The sequence below is a fragment of the Equus przewalskii genome, chromosome 7, assembly GCF_037783145.1.
Source record: "Equus przewalskii isolate Varuska chromosome 7, EquPr2, whole genome shotgun sequence".
NCBI lineage: Eukaryota > Metazoa > Chordata > Mammalia > Perissodactyla > Equidae > Equus > Equus przewalskii.
This window is the reverse complement of record NC_091837.1, coordinates 58718225-58738715: the sequence shown is the minus strand read 5'-3', so window position 1 is coordinate 58738715 and position 20491 is coordinate 58718225. Positions and strand designations below refer to the sequence as shown.

Sequence of the window (20491 nt, the reverse complement as noted above, 5' to 3'; positions counted from 1 at the left end):
TAAAAAGAATAAAAGTCTTGGGAATAAATTTAACTAAGGGGGTGAAAGACTTGTACGCTGAAAACTAAAAAGTGTTGATAAAAGAAATTAAAGAAGACCGAAGTATTGAAAGGCATTCCATGTTTGTGAACTGGAAGACTTAATATTGTTAACATGGTAACACTTCCCAAAGTGATCTACGAATGCAATGCAATCTTATAAAAATCCAAAATCTGATCCTAAAATTTACTTGGAAGTTCAACGGACCCAGAATAGCTGAAACAATCTTGAAAAGGAAGAACAAACTTGGAGCCTTTCTATTTCATGCATAGTAAAAAGCTACACTAAATCAAAACAGAGTGGTATTGGTAAAGGATAGACATATAGACCACGAGAAAAGAAGTGAGAGTCCAGAAATAAACACATACATTTCTGGCCAATCAATTTTTGACAACAGTGCCAAGACTGTTAAATGGGAATGGAATAGTCCCTTCAAAAAATGGTGCTGGGATAAATGGATTTCCACATGCAAAAGAACCACTACCTCTTACCATAAACAAAAATTAACTCAAAATGGATCAAAAACATAAACATAAGAGCTAAAACCATAAAAATCATAGAAGAAAACATACGGTAAATTGTTATGATCTCTGATATAGCAGTAGTATTTTAGATATGACACCAAAGACAGAATTAACAAAAGAAAAAAGTGTTTAGACTTCACCTAAAGTAAAAACTTCTGTGTGTCAAAGAACACCATCAAGAAAATGAAAATATGAGAGACTTATTTGCAAATCATATATCTGATAAGGGTCTAGTAGCTAGAATATCTAAACAAGTTTTACAACAACAAAAAGACCACAAGTTAGTTAAAAAACGGGGAAAGGACTTAAATACACATTTCTCCAAAGAAGATATACAAATGGTCAACAAGGACAGGAAAAGATGCTCAACATTATCAGCCCAAAGGGAAATGAAAATCAAAACCACAAGTAAGATAGCACTTGGCACCTAGTAGGATGGCTGTAATTAAAAAAATGGAATATAACAAGTGTTGGTGAGGATATGGAGACAATGAAATCCTTGTACATTGTTGGCAAGAATGTGAAATGGTTCAGGTACTATGGAAAACATATTGGCAGTTCCTCAAAACAAGTTCAATACAGAACTACTATAAGACCCAGCAATTCCACTCTTAGGTATATATTCAAAACAACTGAAACAAGTGTTCAAACAAAAACTTGTACACAAATACGCATAGTAGCACTAGTTGCAATAGCCACAAGGTAGAAATAACCCAAACGTCCATCTACAAATGAATGGATAACAAAATGTGGTATATTCAAATAACGTAACATTTTTCAGCCAACCTTGAAAAAGTTATGCTAAGTGAAAGAAGGCAGACATAAGAGACCACATACTGTATGATTACACCTATATGACATATCATGAGTCAGCAAAGCAATAAAGACATAAAACAAATTAACAGTTGTCAGGAGTTGGTGGGAAAAGGAGAATGGGGAGCAACTGCTTAGTGGCTAGTTTCCTTTGGTTGTAAAAATGTTCCAGAACCAGAAAAGTGATGATGGCTGTGCAACATTGTGAGTGCAGTAAATTCCACTTACAGTCAATTTTATGTTATATGTATTTTACCACATTAAACAAACACACAATGATTCCACTTAGAGTAGTAAAATTCACAGATATAGAAAGTAGGATGGTGATTACCAGGAAACGGTGGGAGAAGAGAATGAGGAGTTGTTTAATGGCATAGAATTTTAGTTTTGGAAGATGAAAACAGTTCTGGAGACTAGGTGAAGGAAAACGTGAATATATTTAACACTATTGAACTTAAAAAACGGTGAAGATGGTAAATTGTAGGCTATGTGTATTATACCACAATTAAAAACTTAAATTAAAAAAAATTCACTAAGACATTTCATGAAAACAAGTATTTCTCATGATACAAAAATGTTTAACAAAATACTAGCATCAAATTCAGCGATACATTTAAAAGAAAAAAACGATGGGGTTTAGGCCAGGAATGAAAGATAAATTAAGCATTCAAAAGCCAATCAGAGGGGTTGGCCCAGGGGTGCAGCGGTTAAGTGCACACATTCCAGTTTGGTGGCCTACAGTTTGCTGGTTCAGATTGTGGGTGCGGATCTATGCACTGCTTGTCAGGAGATACTGTGGCAGGTGTCCCACATATAAAGTAGAGGAAGATGAGCATGGATGCTAGCCCAGGGCCAGTCTTCCTTAGCAAAAAGAGGAGAATTGGCAGCAGATGTTAGCTCAGGGCTAATCTTCCTCAAAAAACAAAAAAAAAGTCAATCAGAGGGGAAAAAACAGCGCTGGTCCCATGGCCGAGAGGTTAAGTTCACCCACTCCACTTCAATGGCCCAGGGTTTCGCTGGTTTGGATCCCAGGCGCGGACATGGCACCACTCATCAGGCAACACTGAGGTGGTGTCCCACAGGCCACAAGTAGCAGGACCCACAGCTAAAATATACAACTATGCGTCCTTGCTTCGGCAGCATGTATCCCAAAATTGGAATGATACAGAGAAGATTAGCATGGCCCCTGCACAAGGATGACTCGCAAATTTGTGAAGTGTTCCATATTTTTGGGGAGAGGCCTCTCCCAGCAATCAGAACGCTGTGAGGCTCTGGGAGAGGAGGATCCCAGGCAGGGCAGCAGCCCACCAGCCGCCTCTGATTCATGGACTCCGGCTGTGTCCCAGAGTGGGCAAGAGAGACCCAGTGATCCCATGGGAGTGGCCAGGGGTTGGGTGGAGCTCCATGGCCCAGGGGGAAAATCCACGGTTCCACAGCAGCCACAGCGAAAGCCTCTGCACAGCACTAGTGGAGAGGCACTGACCGACAATCACAAGGCTGGAAGGCCCTGGGGCAAAAGTAGCACAGCTGGGTGAGCTAACAACAGACTGCAGAAGATACTCACAGCTCTGCTGGGACTTATAGTGGACAAGTGAGATCTTGTGGGCCCTGACAGTGACAGAGCTGTGAATATAGGTGATCTTGCTCCCAGCTGCTGGGAAAGCCCATAACACTGCTGCAGACCCCAAGGAGGGAGCACGTCTAGGTGGTCTACCACAGTAGGCACCAGCAGCCTGAGGCCCCCTTGCAAGTGCCACCACAGCTGATGAGGGACCGCAGAGGACCACTGTGACTACGAGGAGGGGCCCAGGTCCAGTCAGCAATAGCTGACAGGGTTCCCGGTTGGTGCAGTCTAAACAGCTGCTCCCCCCGCCACACCAGTAGAAACAAGTGGAAGTAGTAACTAAACTCTATCTCTATGCGGAGGCACAAATCCACGCCATCAAGCAATATGAAAAAATATATTAACTCTCCAGAACAGAAGGAAAATGACAAGTACCCAGAAAACAGTCCCAAAGATGATGAAATCTATAACCTAAATGACGAAGAATTCAAAACAGCCATTATTAAAAAACTCAATGAGTTGAAAGAGAATACAGATGGACAACTCAATGAGTTCAGGAGCTATGTCACAAAAGAGCTTGATATTATAAAGAAGAACCAATCAGAAATACTGGAGATGAAGAACACAATTGAGGAGATTAAGAAGAATCTGGACTCTCTGAACAGTAGGGTTGATAATATGGAGGACAGAATTAGCAATTTGGAGGACAGGAATATAGAAATGCTGCAGACAGAGCAGGAGAGAGACCTAAGACTAAAAAGAAATGAAGAAACTCTCCGGGAATTATCTGACTCAATTAGGAGATGCAACATAAGGATTATAGGTGTACCAGAGAGAGAAGAGAAGGAGAAGGGGGCAGAAAGCCTGTTCAAAGAAATACTGGCTGAGAACTTTCCAAACCTGGGGAGAGAGATGGAACTCCATGTGACAGAAGCCAACAGATCTCCAAACTTTATCAATGTAAGAAGACCAACCCCAAGGCATATAGTAGTGAATAGCAACAGTCAATGACAAAGAGAAAATATTAAGGGCAGCCAGGCAGAAGAAAATAACCTACAAAGGAACCCCCATAAGGTTGTCAGCAGATTTCTCAGCAGATACCTTACAGGCTAGAAGAGAGTGGAACGATGTATTCAAAACTCTGAAGGACAAAAACTTGCAGCCAAGGATACTCTACCCAGTGAAAAAACCCTTTAAATACGATGGAGAAATAAAAAATTTCCCAAATAAACAAAAGTCAAGGGAGTTCATTGCCACAAGACCTCCTCTTCAAAAAATGGTCAGGAAGACCCTCATACCTGAAAAATCAAAAAAAGGAAAGGGGTTACAAAACCCAGAGCAAAGGAGATAGGTAGAAGGACAATAACAGAAAGTAGCTGCTCTCCATCAGAACAGGTTAGCAAAAGTTAAATAAAACATTAAAGATAAAAGGAAGGGAAATACCAAGAATAAATATAATCCTGTCATTTTAACCACACACTCACAACACAAGAAGGAAGACAAAAAAAAAATTTGACAATAACAACAGAAGGGGAAGAGAAAAGGGATGGAACGTTTTAATTTAAGGAAATAAGAGGCTATCAGAAAATGCACTATCTCATCTGTGAGATGTTTTATACAAACCACCTGGTACCCAATAAATAAATGACAAGAATAAAGACACAAATTAAAAATAAGAAGAAAGTCAAAACCAGAAATTTACCTACCTGAATTAGTAGTCCAAATATCATGGGATGAGACACAAAGGAAATGCAAGATAACCAGAAAACAAGTGCTCAAATGGCAGCGTAGGCCCCCAGATTTCAATAATCACTCTAAATGTAAATGGATTGAACTGTCCAATCAAAAGATGCAGAGTGGCAGGATGGATCAAAGAACAAGACCCAACAATATGCTGCCTCCAGGAAATACACCTCAGCCCCAAAGACAAACACAGACTCAGAGTGAAGGGATGGAAGACTATACTCCAAGCTAATAATGAACAAAAGAAAGCAGGTATCTCCATGCTTATATCAGACAGAGTAGACTTCAAAGCAAAACAGATAAAGAAAGACAAAGAGGGGCAGTTTATAATGATAAAATGGATGCTTCACCAAGATGACATAACACTTATAAATATATACCGCACCCAACACAGGAGACATCAACAACAATACAATAATAGTAGGGGACCTCAACACCCCATTAAGACCAATGGACAGATCATCCAGACAGAAAACCAACAAGGAAATTATAGAATTAAATGAAAAATTAGACCAGATGGACTTAATAGATATATATAGAACACTTCATCCAAAAACAGCAGGTTACACATTCTTCTCAAGTGCACATGGAACATTCTCAAGGATAGACCATATCTTGGGAAACAAAGCAAGCATCAATAAATTCAAGAGGGTTGAAATAATATCGAGCATCTTTTCTGATCATAATGCTATGAAACTAGAAATCAACTACAAGAATAAAGCTCGGAAAGGGACAAAAAGGTAGAGACTAAACAACGTGCTACTGAACAAACAATGGATTATTGAAGAAATTAAAGAAGAAATCAAATATTATCTGGAGAGAAATGAAAATGAAAACACGCCATACCAACTCATTTGGGACACAGCAAAAACAGTCCTAAGAGGGAAATTCACTGCAATACAGGCTTACCTCAAAAAATAAGAAAAATCTCAGATAAGCAACCTCAAACAACACCTAACAGAATTAGAAAAAGAAGAACAAACAAAGCCCAACGTTAGTAGAAGGAGGGAAATAATAAAAATTAGAGCAGAAATAAAGGGTATTGAAACAAAAAAGACAGTAGAAAGGATCAATGAAACAAAGAGCTGGTTCTTCGAAAAGATTAACAAAATCGACAAACCCTTAACCAGACTCACTAAGAAAAAAAGAGAGAAGACTCAAATAAACAAAATTAGAAATGAGAGGAGAAATCACAACGGATACCAAAGAAATACAAAGGATCATAAGAGAATACTATGAAAAACTATATGGCAACAAATTGAACAACCTAGAAGAAATGGATAAATTCTTAGACTCTTACAACCTCCCCAAACTGAGTCAGGAAGAAATAGAGAATCTGAATAGACCAATCACAAGTAAAGAAATAGAAACAGTAATCAAAACCCTCCCCAAAAATTAAAGCCCAGGACCAGACGGCTTCTCTGGAGAATTCTACCAAACATTCAAAGAAGATTTAATACCTATCCTTCTCAAACTATTCCAGAAAATTGAGGAAGATGGAGCACTCCTTAACACATTCTATGAAGCCAACATCACCCTGATCCCCAAACCTGACAAGGACAATACACAGAAGGAAAACTCCAGGCCAATATCACTGATGAACATAGATGCAAAAATCCTCAACAAAATTTTGGCAAACTAAATACAGCAATACATCAAAAAGATTATACACCATGATCAAGTGGGATTTATACCAGGGACACAGGGATGGTTCAACATCGGCCAGTCAATCAACGTAACATATACAACTATGTACTGGGGGAACTTGGGGAGAAAAAGCAGAAAAAAACCCCAAAACATTGGCAACAGTTTTAGCTCACATGCCAATCTTCCAAAAAAAAAAAAGTCAATCAGGCAGCACTGGAAAGATAGCGGAGGAAGAGCAAACAAAAAGATCCCTTTGGGGGGCCACCCTGGTGGTGTAGCAGTTAAGTTTGTACGTTCCACTTTGGCTGCCCAGGGTTCACTGGTTCAGGTCCCAGGTATGGACCTTCACATCGCTTACCAAGCCATGCTGTGGCAGGCGTCCCACATATAAAGTAGACGAAGATGGGTATGGATATTAGCTCAGGGCCAGTCTTCCTCAGCAAGAAGAGGAGGATTGACAGCAGATGTTAGCTGAGGGCTAATCTTCCTTAAAAAACAGAAAGATCCCTTTGGTTCCAGAAAATCTCCCGAAAAAGAGGAAAGTTTATCAGGCCCTCAAAGCCACCCAGGCACTTTTGGAAAAGCAGCAGCAGCAGAGGAAAGGAAAAGAACTCCGGTTTAAGCAACTGGGATGGTTCCTACATGATTCCTGGTGGCAAGAACGTGGCAGGGTGTACCTTAGACAACCAGAAGTGAAACCTCATGGCTTGGAAGTGCCAAATGAACATTCCTTGGCCTTTGTTGTATGCATCTAAAGAATTAATCGGGTGAATTTATTGGTGCAAAGGACCATAAAAAAGGTTCACCTGAAGAAGACTTTCAGTGGTGTCTTTGTCAAAGTGATCCCCCGAGCCACAAAAATACTGCGTATAGTGGAAGCTTATGTGACCTGGGGGTTTCCATGTCTGAACTCTGTCCAGGAACCCATCTTGAAACGTGGACAAGCCAGGGTCAAGAAGAAAACCATGCCTCTGACAGACAACACAGTGACTGAGGAGCACCTGGGGAAGCTCAGTGTTATTTGCTTGGAAGACCTCATTCATGAAACTGCCTTCCCGGGCAAGAATTTCCAGGTGATGTCGGGGTTCTTGCCCACTTTCCACCTCTCAGTGACCTATCATGTTACCAAGAATAGAGTGGGCTTCCTCAAGGAGGTGGGCTCACCTGGTTATCGTGGTGAATGCATCAATTAGCTCATCTGGCAGCTGAAGCAAACCCAGAATACCAGAAAGCACAATGTGTTGGAAGCACGTGTTTGGTTTTTGGAATTGTTATCCAGTATCTTTAAAGATTATTTTCTGCTGTACCTTCAGAAGCTGGAGGGGAAGGGTTAGGGAAAAGATGGTGATGTTCTTGGCAGGCACTTGTCATCACAGCCCAGTTCCAAGGAAAAATTTCAGTGTGTTTTCCATGTTGGCCACCACTGCCACCTCTGAAATCAGTAAAGGACTCATGCTATGAAAGAGGCAGTCTTGCTTTGTCACATCTTCTATCCTGGGCTTTAATGTTGGTGAATGAATACCCAAGCATGAATGTAAAACAGCAGTGGACCACGCCTAGGTGCATAACCTGGGGGTTCCTAGGGCCTTGTTTTGGAAAGAACTTGAAATACAATCAGAAAGAAGAACACGAAAATAGTGCTCAGTTGTCTCTGCTGTGAGTCCATATTCAAACTTTTCAGTGATGGCTTTGTGAGCTCTCAGACTTGGCTGGCTCTAAGTGTATCTGGTGGCTTCCTTACCCTAGCCTGCAACTGGATTAGTACTGATTCAATATTTTAACCTATTCTTAGATCTATGAGAAGGGAAAGGACCCTTTCCCCAGGAAAACATGCATAAACTCAAATTTTTCCTTGGAAGTTTAGGGTGTTTGTAGACCCTTCTCAGATACCCATGCACTTTATATGGGGAAGTCCTGCACTATCAGGATTGGTCAGCCAGGCCTTACCTTGCTAGGCTCCTCTGGTTCCAAGTCCTGTGAAACATCAAATCTTACCAAGATAGCTTTTGCCTTTTGACCCAATTGAGTATTTCCTATTAAAAAAACAGTGGTAGATTGCTGAGCCCCTGTGCCCATCTACAACTTGGGGAACTGCCCACCATTTATTTCCACTGGGCTTTAGGATGGAATTTTCTGGTTTCCCTGATATCAGTTCTCTGCTTAAAACTCAAATCCGGAAAGAGTGAGCTATTTTCTTGGTCTGGCATGGATGAAATTAGCACTATTTGGTCTTTTAGGCCCCAGGCCAACAGCTTAATTGGACATTTTCCTTGCATATTCTAGACTCTAAAAGTATTGCCCTCTATCTTGATGGTAATGATGTAGTAGACCAGCACTGGGGTCCTGTGGACATTAGATCTGAAAAAGGGGGCCTGATTCTCTTTGCGTTTATTGTCAGTGTCCACCCTAAATGAGCCTTCACTCAGTTATCTCAACTTGCCATCTAGGCAGTTGGTTTAGGGTACGTCAGGCCCAGATTAAGACCTGAAACATGCTTAACCATTGAGCCCTCTGGTCCCTTAAGATTAGCTTTGCTGGAGTTTTGGCTCATGGGGCCCTCAAACACAGTTGCGAGATTGAGTTAGAGGTATAGCAATGCCTTAAAATGTGCCAGGTTATGAGGTAATTAACTAGGTTGATTGGCTCAAGAGTTAACCTGCCAGGAATAAATGTTACTCTTATACTGTAAGGTATTGTGAAATCACATTACTTTAAAATGATGTATCAAACAGCCATGGGAAAGGAGCGGTTGTGTGTGTGTGGAAACCCAGGGTTTATATCTCAGATCTGTCTCATACTCAATATGGGATAATGTTTCCACTCTTGCCTATAAAATGGGGCTAATACAGCCTAGCCTTTCTGCCTCACATGGTTGTTAAAAGGATTAAGCAAAATAATAGTTTTTAACTTAGGATTCTATATAAATAAATGAGGTTATAAAAATTTTTTTAAAGTCAATCAATGCAATTTACCACATTAACAGAGAAAAAAAGAGAAAAATCATATTATCAGCATAATAGATGAAGAAAAGTCATTTGAAAAAAATTCTACTCCTATTTATGATTAAAAAGAAAGACTCAGTAAACTAGGAACAAAACTAAATTTCTACAACCTGATAAAGAACATCTACAAAAAACCCTACAGCTTACCTTGTACTTAACTGTAAAAGACTTAAGATCAGAAACAAGAAGACAAGGATGTCTACTCTCACCACTTGCATTCAACACTGTACTGGAGGTCCTAGGCCATGTAAAAAGGCAAGAAAAAGAAACAAAGTAGCTACAGATTGGAAAGGAAAAAGCAAAACTTTATTTGTAGATGACATGGTTGTATATATGAAAAATCCAAAGTATTCTAACAAAAAACTACTATAACAGGAGAATTTTAACAGACTGAAGGATACCATGTCAATATAAAAATATCAATTCTCTTTTTTATATGAGGAATTAAATAAAATTCAATGTATGATAAAAATTTAAAATAACACCATTTACAATAGTATTAAAAAACATAAAATACTTAAGGATAAATACATCATAATATGTTCAAGACCTATACCTTGAAAACTACAAATCACTGCAAAGAAAAAGAAAATCTAAATAAATAATGGAGAGATGTGACATATTCATAAATTGGAAGACTCAATAATGTTGAGATGGCAATTTTCTCAAATCAATCAATAAATTCAATACACTCCAAACAAAATGCCAGGAGGCAACTTTCTTTCAGAAATTGACAAGCTGATTCTAAAATTTACAGCGAAATGCAAAGGACCTCAAAGAGCCAAAACAATTTTCAAAAAGAACAAAGCTGATTTACCTGATTTTAAGACTAACTACACAATACAGTAATCAAGCCAGTGTGGTATTGCATAAGGGCAGACATAAAGATCAATGGAATGGAATAAAGAGCCCATAAATAGACCATGCATGCATGGTCAACTGATTTTTGATAATCAGTTTGATAAAGAGGCTGAGGTAATTCTGCAGATAGTCTTTTCTGATACAGGAAAATAATCTTTGCTACCTTGGGATGAGCCAGATTTCCTAGAAAGAGCATTAAAAACATGAACCACAAAAGAAAAAACTGAAAAATTGAAGTTCATCAAAATAAAAAATTTTGCTTTTCAAAAGAAAACACACTAAGAGAATTAAAACTCAAGTCACAGACCGGGGCAGGGTCGGAGAGTGGGAGGACAATGAACATTTTTAATAACTCACATTCAGAATATATAAAGAACTCTAACACCTCAACAACAAGAAGAGAATGCGATGGGTGAAAAAAACGAGCAAAAGATTTGAACAGATATTTCACAAAAGAAGAATGGCCAGTGATCACAGCAGTCATCAGGGAAACAAATTAATTCCACATGGAGATATCACTATAGTCATTAGAATGGCTAAAATTTAAAGAAATGACAATACCAAGAGTTGGTGAATATGTAGAATGATGAAACTCTCATAACTTGCTAGCGGAAGGGTGAAATAAAATAGCAGAAATGTTGGGAAACAGTTTGGCAGTTTCTTATAGAGTTAAATATACACTTGACATATAATTGAGTAATTACACTCCTAAGTATTTATAGAAGAAAAATAAAAACACCATGCAAAGACTTATATGAATGTTATCGAAACTTCATTCATAAAAGGCAAAAACTGGAACAACCCAAATGTCTGTTAGCAGATGAACAGACAAACAAATTAAGGTACAGGCATACAATGGAATACTACTAAACAATAAAAAATGAGGTACTCTCACACACAACAAATCTTTTAAAAATCTCAAAAACATTATGCTCTGAAATTAGCCAGAAACAAAAGGACAAATATTGTATGATTCCATTTATAAGAGGTATCTAGAATAGTCAAATTCACAGACACACAGTAGAATAGTGGTTACCAGGGACTGTGGGGAGGGGAGAATGAGGAGTTATTGTTTAATGGGTACAGAATTTCAGTGATGAAAATGTTCTGCAGATGAATGGTGGAAATGGTTGTGCAGCAATACGAACATACTTAATACCAGGGAACTGTACTGAAGTGTACAATGTACTCACCTGTAGGCTTAAAAATGGTTGAGATGGTAAATTTTGTGTTAAGTATATTTTACACCCCCATATGCTACAAAATCATTATGCTAAGGGAAAACAGCCAAACAGAAATGAGTACATAGCATATGGCCATTTATATGGCATGTTAGAACACATAAAACTAAGCTACAATGACAGAATGACATTAATGGCTGCCTGGGATGGGGAATAGAGGAGAGAACTGACTGTAAAAGGTCTCAAGATAACTTTTTAGAGTGACTTTACATTTGCCCAAACTCACTGAAATACACACTTAAAATGTGTACATACAATATATATAAACTGCACTTGAATATATTTTTAAATAAATAAATAAGCTTGAGGAGGGAATAAAATGAAACAGAATAGAAAATGTTATAGACTCTTCTTTCTAGGAATGAGGTTATGTTGTGGAGTACAAAGAAGGTGGTAGCTAGAGGGAAATATATGGTCAAAGAAGTATTTTACTTCTCAAGATGAAGAGAAATGAGTGTATTTAATGCCAATGGGAAAACAGTTATTTGAAACCACACTGAAAATTGAGAAGTAAAAGAAGATAGAAGCTAGGAATATTTTGTTGCCAGTGTTTGAAGTATATGGAACTCTGTTCTCTACTTCCCCACTTCAATGAAACTGAATCTTGCAAAAAAAACCAAAAGAATGGTTTGGCAAGTATGAGTAGAAAAAATTAGACTGAAATACCCAACAGAGAAAACTTAGCAAATTCATGAAACCATGAGCACAATATTCCCGTATACCTGTATAATAATAGTAAATATAGTAATCATGGGGTTTCCAGCAGTATATGCAAATTTGCAATAATACTAACGTACCAATCCTCTAGCAAGAACTACCAAAAAACTAGCATTTTGCTAGAAAGCAGATTACTGAAACCAAAACATATGTTCTAATATTTCAGGCATTCTTTAAACCTAGCAGCTAAAATGAAACGGATCAGTCAGAACAATCATGGCATATCAGGACCATTAATAAATGGAGTCAAACTAATGGTAATAGCTTTTGAATGTCATCAAACATATGTGATAAGGACATCTAAAGCCATCTATGTGGTAAATAGACTTGTGAGAAGATTATCTTCAAATACTGAGAGTAACAGTTAGTAACGTTTTTTCTAACACAAAGAACACTATTTGAAGTTGATGAAAACACTACTTCAAAGACTAGAAAAGCCAAAGAATTCTAGTCAAAAAGGTTACTGATTATCTCAGGTAGGGTATCAAATTCAGACTAGGGCACGTACCTTGAATTCTCACATGTTGTATCTGAGCCCCCAAAACATCACTGCTTTTTGTCATCTTTTATACCTGTGATTTTATGATTTCATAAGGTAATTTTTTGACTTCAATCTTTTTATAAATGCCTCTATTAATGTTATTTTAAGGTCTCAATATGAAATATATTTTGAAACACACCTCACAGGATTAAGTTTAATTAGAAATAAAGAAAGAAGAGGAGTGACGTGAGTGACATGGCGGAGGGGGCTCGTCCAAGACTTTCTCCCCTCCAAATTACAACCAAAAAGAGCAACTGCTTTCCAATCAAAAAAAAAATCCTAATAACAGAAATCATCAGAGACCCACAGCAACCAAACAGCGGAGGGCGGAGAGGCTGGAGCTGCCCTCAGAGGAGCTGGAACAGGGTAGGAGAGAAGTTCGCTTCCTCCCCTAGAGACTGGGATCGCTGCCACGGGTGAGGGAAGGAGTAGGAGAGGAGCTGCACGTCTGTGGTACTGTCCAGGACACCAACCACTCATGCAGAGGAAACCTGCTGATGGGGGAAAGCTTTCACGTGGGGGGAACCCATCAAGCCAGGGCCCCAGGAAACCAGAGAGTGAGAGCTGATCAGAATCCAGGTCTGCGTGGAGAGAAAGTGCCACTCCTCCCGCAACCTGCGGTGTGCGCAGCTATCACAGCTGAAGGCGGAGGGCTCAGACTGTGGCTCTCAACCCCTGTCTAGTGGCGACGGGAGGTAACTGCAAAGATAGACAGGCTGAATGGCTCCAGACAGAGGAAAAAAGAGAACAAAAATTTTAAAAGCTGAAGAAAATCTCTGAGAAATAGTTGACTCAATGAGAAAATGCAACTTAAGAATAACAGGAATTCCTGAGGGCATGGAAAAGGAAAATGGAGCAAAAAGTGTGCTCGACAAAATAACAGAAGAGAACTTCCCAAATCTAGGGATTGAGAGAGAAATGTGTGTGGAGGAATCTTTCAGATCTCATAGATCTGTCAATGTAAAAAGACCTACTGCAAGCCATATAGTAGGAAAAATGGCAAAAATGAATGACAAAGAAAGAACACCAGGGCAGCAAGGCAGAAGAAAATAACGGACAAAGGAAACCCTATCGGACTTTCAGTGGATTTCTCTACAAAAACCTTGCAAACTAGGAGAGATTGCAATGACATATTCAAAACTGTAAAGGATAAAAATCTTCAGCCAAGAATACTCTATCCAGCAAAAATATCCTTCAGATATGAGGGAGAAATTACATCTTATCCAGACAAACAAAAGCTAAGGCACTTCGTAGCCACAAGACCTCCACTACAAGAAATCCTCAAGAAGACCCTTATACCTGAAAAAGATAAAAAGGGAGAAAGGGATCACAAAATACATAGTAGGGAGGCAAATAGATAGAATCAGAATAGGATTGCAAATATTCAACTATAGCATTAGGATAAAGGGAAGGAAATCTCCAAAGCAAAGACAATCTTATCACTCTAACCACAAACTCACAACACAAGTTGGAATAAGAGGTGAAAATAATAATTTAGGAGGGGAGAAAGAAAGGGACTGACTCAGTCTAGGCTAAGGAAGTAAGAGACCACCAGAAAATGGACTATGTTATACACAAGATTCTGAATACAAACTTCAGGGTAGCCACTAAACTAAAAAACAGAACAGAGACACAAAATATAAATAAGGAAAAGTCTAAGAAACCCAGCATAAGAAATTGCAGAAGTCAATGGGTAGGCTAAAACACACAGGACGAGAAACAAAGGAAACACAGGAAAACCAGAAAGCGAGCAACAGAATGACAGCATTAAGCCCTCATGCATCAATACTCACCCTCAATGTAAACGGATTGAATTCTCCAATAAAAAGACACAGAGTGGCAAAACAGATTAAAGAACAAGATCCAACAATTTGCTGCCTCCAGGAAACACGAGATCTCAGCTCCAAGGACAAACACAGACTCCGAGTGAAGGGCTGGAAGACAATGCTCCAAACTAATAGCAAACCAACAAAGCAGGTGTCGCAATACATATATCAGACAAAACAGACTTCAAGATAAGAAAGGTAAAGAGAGATATAGAGGGCCAACATATAATGATCAACTGGACACTTCATCAAGAAGAAACAACACTTATAAATATCTATGCACCCAAAACAAGAGTACCAAAGTTCATAAAGCAACTATTAACAAACCTAAAAGAAGACATCAAAAATAACACAGTAATAGTAGGGGACCTCAACACCCTACTCACATCAATGGATAGATCATCCAGACAGAAAATCAACAAAGAAACAGTGGAGCTAAATGAAAAGCTAAAACAGTTGGACTTAATAGACAGGTATAGAACACTCCATCCAAAAACAGCAGAATACACATTCTTCTCAAGCGCGCATGGAACATTCTCAAGGATAGACCATATGTTAGGAAACAAGGCAAGACTCTACAAATTTAAAAAAATTGAAATAATAACAAACATCTTCTCCGATCACAATGCTATAAAGCTGGAAATTAATTACAAGAAAAAAGCTGAGAAAGGCACAAGGATGTGGAGACTGAACAATATGCTATTGAACAAGCAATGGATAATTGAAGAAATTAAAGAAGAAATCAAAAAATACCTGGAGACAAATGAAAATGATAACATGCCATACCAACTCATATGGGATACAGCAAAAGCTGTATTAAGAGGAAAATTCATCGCAATACAGGCACATCTTAACAAACAAGAAAAATCCCAAATAAGCAATTTTAAACTACACCTAACTGAATTAGAGAAAGAACAAAGCCCAAAGTCAGCAGAAGGAGAGAAATAATAAAAATCAGAGCAGAAATAAATGCTATTGAAACAAAAAAGGCAGTAGAAAGGATCAATGAAACAAAGAGCTGGTTCTTTGAGAAGATAAATAAAATTGACAAACCACTAGCCAGACTTACAAAGGAAAAACGAGAGAAAGCTCAAATAAACAAAATCAGAAAAGAAAGAGGAGAAATAACAGACTCCGCAGAAATACAACAGATTATAAGAGAATACTACAAAAAACTATATGCCAACAAATAGATAACCTACAGGAAATGGATAAATTCTTGGACTCCTACAATCTCCCAAAACTTAGTCAAGAAGAAGCAGACAATTTGAATAGACCAATCACAAGGAAAGAGATTGAAACAGCAATCAAAAAGCATCCCAAAGAATAAAACCCGAGGACTAGGTGGCTTTTCTGGGGAATTCTACCAAACTTTCAGAGAGGATTTATAACCTATCCTTTTCAAGCAATTCCAAAAAATTAGGGAGGATGGAACACTTCCTAACACATTCTACGAGGCCAACATCATGCTAATACCAAAGCCTGACAAGGACAGCACAAAAAAGGAGAACTACAGGCCAATATCGCTGATGAACATAGACGTAAAAATTCTCAACAAAATTTTGGCAACCCGAATTCAGCAATTCATCAAAAGGATCATACATCATGATCAAGTGGGATTCATACCAGGGACACAGGAATGGTTCAACATTCACAAATCAATCAACATGATACACCACATCAACAAACTGAGGAATAAAAACCACATGATCATCTCAACAGATGCAGAGAAAGCATCTGACAAGATCCAACAGCCATTTATGATAAAAACTCTGAACAAAATGGGGATAGAAGGGTGTTACATCAACATAATAAAGGTCATATATGACAAACCCACAGCCAACATCATACTCAATGGGCAAAAAACTGAACGCCATCCCCCTGAAAACAGGAATGAGACAAGGACGCCCTCTATCACCACTCTTATTTAACATAGTACTGGAGGGTTTGGCCACAGCAATTAGGCAAGAAAAAGGAATAAAAGGAATCCAAATAGGGAGGGAAGAAGTGAAACTCTTGCTGTTTGCAGACAATATGATCTTATATAAGAAAACCCCAAAGAATCCATTGGAAAACTTCTAGAGGTAATCACCAACTACAACAAAGTTGAAGGGTATAAAAAATTTACATAAATTAGTAGCATTTCTATATTCTAATAATGAACTAAGAGAAAAAGAACTCAAGAACATAATACCATTCACAATCACAACAAAAAGAATAAAATACCTTGGGGTGAATTTAACCAAGGAACTGAAAGACCTACACGACAAAAATTACAAGGCTTTTCTGAAAGAAATGGATGACGACCTAAAGCGATGGAAAGACATTCCATGCACATGGATTGGAAGAATAAACACAGTTAAAATGTCCATTCTTCCTAAAGCAATTTACAGATTCAATGCCATCCCAATCAGAATCCCAATGACATTCTTTACAGAAATTGAACAAAGAATCCTAAAATTCATATGGGGCAACAAAAGACCCTGAATTGCTAAAGCAATCCTGAGAAAAAAGAACAAAGCTGGAGGAATCACAATCCCTGACTTCAAAACATACTACAAAGCTACAGTAATCAAAACAGCATGGTACTGGTACAAAAACAGGTGCACAGATCAATGGAACAGAATTGAGAGCCCAGAAATAAAACCACACAGCTATGGACAGCTAATCTTTGACAAAGGAGCTGAGGGCATACATTGGAGAAAAGAAAGTCTCTTCAACAAATGGTGCTGGGAAAACTGGAAAGCCACATGTAAAAGAATGAAAATTGAGCATTCTTTCTCACCATTCACCAAAATAAACTCTAAATGGATCAAAGACCTAAAGTTGAGACCTGAAACCATAAGGCTTCTAGAAGAAAATATAGGCAGTACACTCTGACATCAGTATTAAAAGGATCTTTTCGGACACCATGTCTTCTCAGACAAGGGAAACAATAGAAAGAATAAACAAATGGGACTTCATCAGACTAAAGAGCTTCTTCAAGGCAAAGGAAAACAGGATTGAAACAAAAAAAACCCATTAATTGGGGAAAAAAATTTGCAAGTCATACATCCGACAAAGGCTTAATATCCATAATATATAAAGAACTCACACAACTCAACAACAAAAGTCAAACAACCCGATCAAAAAATGGGCTGGAGACATGAACAGACATTTCTACAAAGAAGATATACGGATGGCCAATAGGCACATGAAAAGATGTTCATCATCGCTGGTCATCAGGGAAATGCAAATCAAAACTACACTAAGGTATCACCTTACACCCATTAGAATGACAAAAATAACTAAAACAAATATTAACAAATGTTAGAGAGGTTGTGGAGAAAAAGGAATCCTCATACACTGCTGGTGGGAATGCAAACTGGTGCGGCCACTATGGAAAACAGTATGGAGATTCCTCAAAAAGTTAAAAATAGAACTACCATACAATCCAGCTATCCCACTACTGGGTATCTATCCAAAGATCTTGAAGTCAGCAATTCCAAAAGTCCCATGCACCCCAATGTTCACTGCAGCATTATTTACAATAGCCAAGACATGGAAGCAACCTAAGTGCCATCAACAGATGACTGGATAAAGAAGACGTGGTATATATATACAATGGAATACTACTCAACCATAAAAAATAACAAAATCGTCCCATTTGCAACAACATGGATGGACTCTGAGAGAATTACATTAAGTGAAATAAACCAGATAGAGAAGGACAATCTCGATATGACTCCACTCATATGAGGAATTTAAAAATGCAGACAACGAGAACAGATTAGTGGCTACCAGGGGAAAGGTGGGGTGGGGGATGGGCACAAAGGGTGAAGGGGTGCACGACTGACAACATGACTGACAAACAATAATGTACAACTGAAATTTCACAAGATTGTAACCTATCATTAACTCAATAAAAAAAAAATTTAAAAAAAGAAATAAAGAAAGAAGAAAAAGATCTCCTATTTCCAAATATGCAGTTCAATGATAAAAACTAGTACTATTTTATCAACTTTTAGTTATGGCTTTTCCCTAAATTTAACTTTTACAATTTACATTAATACATTTTTCTATAGACATCTTCATTTATCAAGTTGTTTTTTTTTTTTAAGATTTTATTTTTTTCCTTTTTCTCCCCAAAGCCCCCCAGTACATAGTTGTATATTCTTCGTTGTGGGTGCTTCTAGTTGTGGCATGTGGGACGCTGCCTCAGCGTGGCCTGACGAGCAGTGCCATGTCCGCGCCCAGGACTCGAACCAACGAAACACTGGGCCGCCTGCAGCGGAGCGCACGAACTTAACCACTCAGCCACGGGGCCAGCCCTATCAAGTATTTTTAAGACCGTCAAAACTGGAGAAGTATATTGACAAAGAAATTACACATACAACGTAGATATGCTTCATACACATTACTAATAAACTGGAGCAGTACATTCAAAGTGCTAAGAACTATCATCACAAAAATTCATAATCCTTTATGTGAAAGCATCAGGAGTTAACAAAATGACAACAGATATTCTTGTGATACACTACAATAAAATGAATGTTCTTTTCTGTTCAGAAGCTAAAGCAAAACCAAAGGTAACTACTGATTACAGTATTATCAACCTTCATCAACAGTAGAACGAAGTTTCAAAATTTTCCCTTTTAATAGATGACAGCTGCAAATATTTGCACCAAACAATTTATGAAATTAAATAAACAAGAAAATATAAATTGGAGAGTGGTTTGTACTAATGTTTCTTTCTTTTCTTTTTACTTTTATTTCTGCTTAAAAGTATACTTTACTTTTTTGGCACCAAAGAATGTCTTTTTTCTAAAAGTCTTTGCTCCTGTAACTTCAATGACACAATGATTTCAAAATATATGTGTAATTTTCTAGTTTCAAAAACAGTTGCCTGTCTTACATAATAATACATTTCATATAAGGTTTTGTCTCACCTGGCCAGTTCTTTAATTAAGTTTGCAATGCGTCTTTTGTCTTCAAGACATAAGTCCTTCAATGATGCACTCTTTATTCCTCTCTTGCAGAAATTCTACAATAAACAAACAAAAAAAACTCGGTTAACTTTTGCTAAAAGCAATTTTTAAGACTTTTCAAGAAATCTCTTAAAATAAGCATACGAGGTGAAATTTCTTTGATATCTTTTACATTGTGGAACACTACCTGTTTCATTTAAACTTACGGTGAACTCGAAACAAGCTAAGGAACTGTCTGTCCACCAGGGGAAATCATGAAATTTACACAGAAAAACACATATAAAGAACCCAAAAGCAGAATGTCTCTACGTAAATAACAGGGAATAGTAAGTAAGGAAACAACTTTCCCTTGGTGAATGTCACAGAAACAAACACCTAATGGAAGGTACTGAGAAGCTTTCCTACACCATAGCCCCCAGGCTGCTTAAAAGTATACTATGGTTGGCAGCTGAGGGACCAGTTTCTAAACTCTCAATATACCCTAAGGTTCAACCCAAAGGGTACTAGACCAAAGAGTAATGATAATAACAGCTAACACTTACATCCGTCTAGTGCTTACTGTATGCCAGGAATATTGTAAGTACTTTACACTTAGTAATCCATTTCATTTTCCCAACAATGCTATTAGGTAGCCATGATTCCTATGTTACAGTGAGGGTACATATCTTGCCTGGGATTACAGCAGTTAAGTAGCAGAATCAAGACTCAAGCAAAGGTTCCAGAGTCTGTACACTGTGTTATCTTATCTCTTGTGCTACAAGAAGTTCTCCCAGTACCTGAACATCATTAAGAGAAGTCTTTAAAGCCATGAAACTCAGGAAGTCACAAGGGAACCAGAAGTAACATGTAAAATAGAGGAACCATGATCCTTGGCATTTATGCAACCACAAAGTAGGTCAGTCCAATTACTTCAGGTATCTAAGAATAATCCAAGACCCCTAAAATGAATCCTGGAAATACCGAGTGCCCAAGACGGGAAAGATAGGGAAGAATAGGAAATAGGAAA

At 38.1% G+C, this 20491-nt stretch overlaps 2 protein-coding genes and 1 non-coding gene across 18 annotated transcripts in view; 2 read left to right on the top strand and 1 right to left on the bottom strand.

The window, feature by feature from the left end:
* Positions 1-20491, bottom strand: part of KIAA1328 (KIAA1328 ortholog) — a 342992-nt gene that overhangs the window by 313302 nt on the left and 9199 nt on the right. For all 16 annotated transcript variants that reach the window (XM_070629993.1, XM_008537390.2, XM_070629998.1 and 13 more), the window contains one exon: positions 19447-19541. In XM_070629993.1, the coding sequence (XP_070486094.1) occupies positions 19447-19541 (95 nt within the window). The remainder of the gene's footprint in view (positions 1-19446; positions 19542-20491) is intronic.
* LOC139084956 (U6 spliceosomal RNA) lies at positions 2505-2607 on the top strand. The gene has a single exon (XR_011542896.1). It is a non-coding gene; the product is annotated as a U6 spliceosomal RNA (small nuclear RNA).
* On the top strand, positions 2573-7581 carry LOC139084618 (large ribosomal subunit protein uL30-like). Its single transcript, XM_070628010.1, is given in 2 exon segments — positions 2573-2907; positions 6830-7581. Coding segments are annotated over 2 exon segments (1029 nt in total). The 3' UTR covers positions 7524-7581.